This window comes from Sinocyclocheilus rhinocerous, unplaced genomic scaffold (genome assembly GCF_001515625.1).
Source record: "Sinocyclocheilus rhinocerous isolate Xijiao unplaced genomic scaffold, SAMN03320098_v1.1 scaffold15, whole genome shotgun sequence".
Lineage (NCBI taxonomy): Eukaryota > Metazoa > Chordata > Actinopteri > Cypriniformes > Cyprinidae > Sinocyclocheilus > Sinocyclocheilus rhinocerous.
The window spans coordinates 637,859-643,192 of NW_015631053.1; the positions used below are offsets into that span (position 1 = coordinate 637,859).

The window sequence follows — 5,334 nt, forward strand, 5'->3', positions numbered from 1 at the left end:
TTTTGTGAGTGAGGGCTCCCTGAAGGGATAAAATAGTCTCAAGGGCTACTTGTTTGATATACTCCAATACATACACACACACACATATATTATATATCTTGATTATCTTGCATTTATGCAAAAATGCATTTTATTTTTCCCTAAATTCTGTTTTCTCCATTTGATTTCTTATGGATTCCGTGTTCTATGATTCAGTACAAATTTATCATAAAAAAATGGTGTCTAGTGAAATGAATTAATAAAACTTTAACAATTTAATCAATCTTTTAAAATGTAATCAAATGAAAATCAATTTACAACAAAACATTGCATTTTTATTTTTTATTTTATTTTATCAGACATGATGCTGCACAACAGAACTGTATAAATTATTAATAATAAAAAAATAACTTGGCTGTATGTTATTCCTTAAAAATAATAATATTATTATTACTTTGAGAATTGCATTGTAGTATACAGTAGTAATATATTCAGTCATGCTAATTTAGGCTATTTATTTTATATATATAGCAATATGTGAAAAAAATTAACATGAAAGCGCATAACAAAATGACTACAAATTAAACTAAACCTGAAAACAAAAATTAAAACTACACTAAAAATGAAATAATGATAAATTAAACCAACAGTAATATATGAAACAAATGTACATGAAAGCACATAACAAAATTACTAACAATGACTAAAAATAAAATCATAAATGACTCATAAAAATAAAATAATTTAATAAATAATAAAAATAAGACCCAATTCAAAATATTAATAAAAACTGTAAAAAAATACTCAAATAACACTGGTTCAGATTCACTTCCTGAAGAGTGAAACACTGTGGCACTTTCAGAGTATTGATGTGTTTTGTTTGAGTAACCCGACATGTCAGCTTCTGACTCAACCAATCACGTGAGTCTGGGGCAGGACTATCTGTCTGTCTGACCAATGGCAGACGGGGCAGCAGGAGTGTTTGTGTGATCATTTTTGCTTTTCTATGCCACAATCACAGAGCTCAAGTCTCAAGTCTACTTTATTTCTAGAGCCCTTTCCACTACAAAGTAAGACTAAAGGACTGTACAGCAGCACAATCATACAAAAATCAACAATAACAGAAAAACAAAAATAACCTTGAAGAAAAATTAAACCAATTTACATCTTCCAAAAATCAACATATCAACAGCCATAGAAAACAAATATGTTTTCACGCGAGATTTAAAAACGTCTTAAAAATTTTAAAATTCTTTGTGCTAGTAAGGAGCCTCGCGGCTGCATTCTGGACCAATTGCAGTTTTGAAATAAGAGATTGACTTACTCCCAAATAAAGTGCATTGCAATAGTTCAAACGGGAGAAGAAAAATGCATGAATCACTATCTCAAGATCAGCAACAGACAAAAAAAGATTTCATTTTTGCAATAGTCCTCAACTGAAAGAAGCAACTTTTCACCACACACTTAATCTGATGATCAAACATTAGATCTGAGTCAGATCAAGGACCCAGATTCCTTATTTGGGACCGCATAGAGCTGAAGGATACGTGACGGCGGCATGCGGTTCCCACAGGTTCTCCAGATGATCCAGAACATACAGCAGACCTCTGGAAAACACGGAAACCATGTGAAGAGTCAGAGACAGCAGGAAGAGGAAGAAGAAGCGATAGTTGCGTCTCCCGATGCAGTTGTTCACCCAGGGACAGTGATGGTCAAAGTCCTGAAGAGATTATATATGTGCTCTCAATCGATTAAAAAAATGAACTAATTAATCGTACATTTTATTAGTTAATCACTATGGAGCCAGATCGGCCTCAAAAATAACACATTTGCAAAACAAAATTCATAAATTCACAGCACAATTTACATTTACAAAATCCGATTCGTAAATTCAAAACACAATTCATAAATACACAAGTAAAAGCATAAATATTTCCCCAAATGCTCACACAAATGCATCTTACCTAAATAAATTTAAAATGTTTACACAAATATGTATATATCAAGTTCTTGAATTAATTTCCATCACACATTTATGGTGTATTTATGAATTGTGTTTTGAATTTACGAATCGGATTTTGTAAATGTAAATTGTGCTGTGCATTTATGAATTTTGTTTTGCAAATGTGTTATTTTTGAGGCTGATCTGTCTCCATAAATCACAATTAATTGCATTAAATATGCATTTAATGGCATCTTTGGTAGCCTATTATTAATGAAGACAAGTATAACTGATACCAATACTGCTACCGATGTCTCTATTAAATACATTTTTCAACATTACAGTATAATTGAAAGCCATTATTTTCAACATTTAATAGGCTTTGAAAAATAGTGAACTTAAAACAATCTTCACATTACAAACTAAACTGTATATGTATAAACTATAAATTCAATATGGATTAATCTTTATTCAAGCTACAAAAGTGAATCAGCGAGCAGAGTAGTGAGTGATTTCTTATTCTTTTTTTCTTTGACTTTAAAAGGAGCGCTGTATGTTCAAAACCTGACACGCATCCAATTTTCTCCCAACTCGGATTTTCTAATTACTGGTGCATTCAAGTCCTCCTGGGAAGTTCGTATTTGAGAGTTGACAAGTCGTAATTACGACGTCAGGTGCGTTTAAGTCTCTTTGTTTGGAGCAAGATGGTGATTTAACTTTTCAACATAAAATTCAAAAATTTTTTTACCTCTACATCTACAAAATGATGAATAAAGAATGTGCATGATTGTGTTTTTGCTTTTTTCTGTCTGAAGTGCCAGTACTGAATTAACTTCTCTTTTGCATCTTATCATGCTTGATAGCCTGTTCACATAGTCTACTGTAACGCTAGAAAAAAGATGTCAGGAAAAAATGGATGCTGCGTTAATTGCGTTACAACATTTAACGCGCTGAACTAGAGCTGCACGATTCTGGATAAATTTAGAATCACGATTTTTTTTGTCAAAAAGAGATCACGATTCTCCCACGATTATGAACTAAACAAAATAATGTGTGAGAAAATATCATCACTGCAGTCTATTTAAAAGAGTTTAATTAATTTGAATGAATTATTAAACATTTTAATATGCATGTATTTAACACACCAATTCTTAATATTAACATTTTGAAAAAGTGGTTTGAATGAATGATTCAATGACTCATAAATAGGCTACTTCACTTGTTTCATTACTGGATGAGTCAGTGTTTTTGAACGAATCTCTTGAATGAATGATTCAATGACTCATAAATAGGCTACTTCACTTGTTTCATTACTGGATGAGTCAGTGTTTTTGAACGAATCTCTTGAATGAATGATTCAATGACTCATAAATAGGCTACTTCACTTGTTTCATTACTGGATGAGTCAGTGTTTTTGAACGAATCTCTTGAATGAATGATTCAATGACAAACACATTTTTAACAGTCACTTGTCGCCACCTAGTGGAGAAACAATGCAGTCGACACAAACGTTATTTGAAGCGCCAGTTACTTTCAGAAGATGACTTGCTCTATTTTGATCGCTTCCATAGACATCAATGTTTATATCTGAACTGTAAACGTTCACCCCAGTATTTCTGTGATGATACGAATGACTGTAAGACAGAAAAAATGCTGTGTAGTTGAAAAGACGCGGTTTCTTACCTAAACATGCTAACTGCTCTCTCTGTCAGCGGCAGCGCGAACACAGATCTGAATGTTCCAGTAAGACTTATTCAAAGGTTTAATAGACACAAGCAAATCGCTGTCATGGGATCGCGTGGGTGTTTGAATCGAGATCACGATCTTTTAACGATTAATCGTGCAGCTCTTCGTTAAACTGAAAATAAATAAATAAATGCACAATTAACGTGTTAATTTTGATAGCCCTAATATATCTTATTTGTATTCATCATTTAGCAGCTGATGTCATGGCGCTCGTCTCACTTCCACGCAGTGATCGCAGACGCTACAGTGCGAGCAGCGCGGCGGCCGATAGAAGTGACACGACGCGCACCACTTCATGCGCACCTGCACGCCACGCACCTCCATGTTCTTATAGAGCGGCGCGCAGAAGTCCTCATCCTTGTCCTCGTCCTCATTCGCTGCAGAGAAAACACACAGAGCGTCAGGCCACCGGTGCACGCTTAACGCAAGCGGGTTATTATGGAAGCTAGGACTAAAAAAGTAAAAAAGGGTAATTGCAACTTTTTATCTTGCAATTGTGAGAGAAAATCCGAATTGTGAAATATAAAAATCGGAATTGTGAGATAAGTCGCAATTAGCTTTTTAAATTTTTTTTACGCCATGGCGGGAAAAAAAGAAAACATAATTGCAAGAAAAAAAGTCCGAAGATGTAAACTCAGAATTCGGAGATTTAAACTTGCAATTCTCAGAGGAAAAGTCTGAATAGTGATATATAAACTCAGAATTGTGAATTAAAAAGTCACAATCACCTTTTATATACAGTATATATATTTTTTTTTTAATTCCATGGCGGAAACAAAAAACAGAACTGCGAGATTTAAACTTGCAATTTTAAAGAATTACGAGTTGCTCACATGAAATTGCGAGATACAAACTTGCAATTCTGAGAAAATAATGTCAAGACTATGAAATATAAACCCCAATTGTGAGAAAAATAACTCAGAATTGTGAGATAAAAAGTTGCAATTACCTTATTTTTTCATGGTGGGGGAAAAAAACACAATTGCAAAACGTAAATAAAAAAAAAGTCTGGGAGAAAAGTGTCAAAAATCGCAAGATATACACTTGCAATTCTGAGAGAATAGTACAACGAAAAAAGTTCAACTTGCTATAATGAATTTATAACTTCCAACTACAAAAAAAAAAATTTGTATGGACAAAAGTCAGAATTGTGAGATAGCTAGCAACATGCTACAAATGCTAGAAAAATACTAGCAACATGCTAATTCTTGCTAGCCATATGCTAAAATGCTTACAACAGGCTAAATCATGGTAACGACATGCTTAAACATTCTATCAACGTGGTAAAACATGTTAAAAACATGTTAAAAGATGTTAACAACACGATAATCATGCTAATAACGTGAAAATGACCTTTTTTTCATTCAGTGGCAAAAAACATATATTGCAAAATGTAAATTCAAAATTCTGAGAAGAAAGTGTCGGGATGTGAGATTATGGCTGTGATGTGAGAGGTGTTGAGTGTTCTGGGGCCGGTTGCACCAGCTAGTCGTAAAAAATATCGTGCATGTTCATTATCGTGGTATATCGCATTACCGAATACTGGCACATGTCTAATATATGTATATATATATATATATATATATATATACAGTGGGTACGGAAAGTATTCAGACCCCCTTAAATTTTTCACTCTTTGTTATATTGCAGCCATTTGCTAAAATCAT

The 5,334-nt window shown here is 33.4% G+C and overlaps 1 protein-coding gene across 1 annotated transcript in view; it reads right to left on the reverse strand.

The window, feature by feature from the left end:
* Nucleotides 1-5,334, reverse strand: part of LOC107741370 (probable palmitoyltransferase ZDHHC8) — a 20,997-nt gene that overhangs the window by 9,719 nt on the left and 5,944 nt on the right. Inside the window, exons 3-4 of the mRNA XM_016554076.1 lie at nt 3,887-4,044; nt 1,527-1,699 (exon numbers count right to left, since the gene is read on the reverse strand). Coding sequence (XP_016409562.1) covers nt 1,527-1,699; nt 3,887-4,044 — 331 coding nt within the window. The remainder of the gene's footprint in view (nt 1-1,526; nt 1,700-3,886; nt 4,045-5,334) is intronic.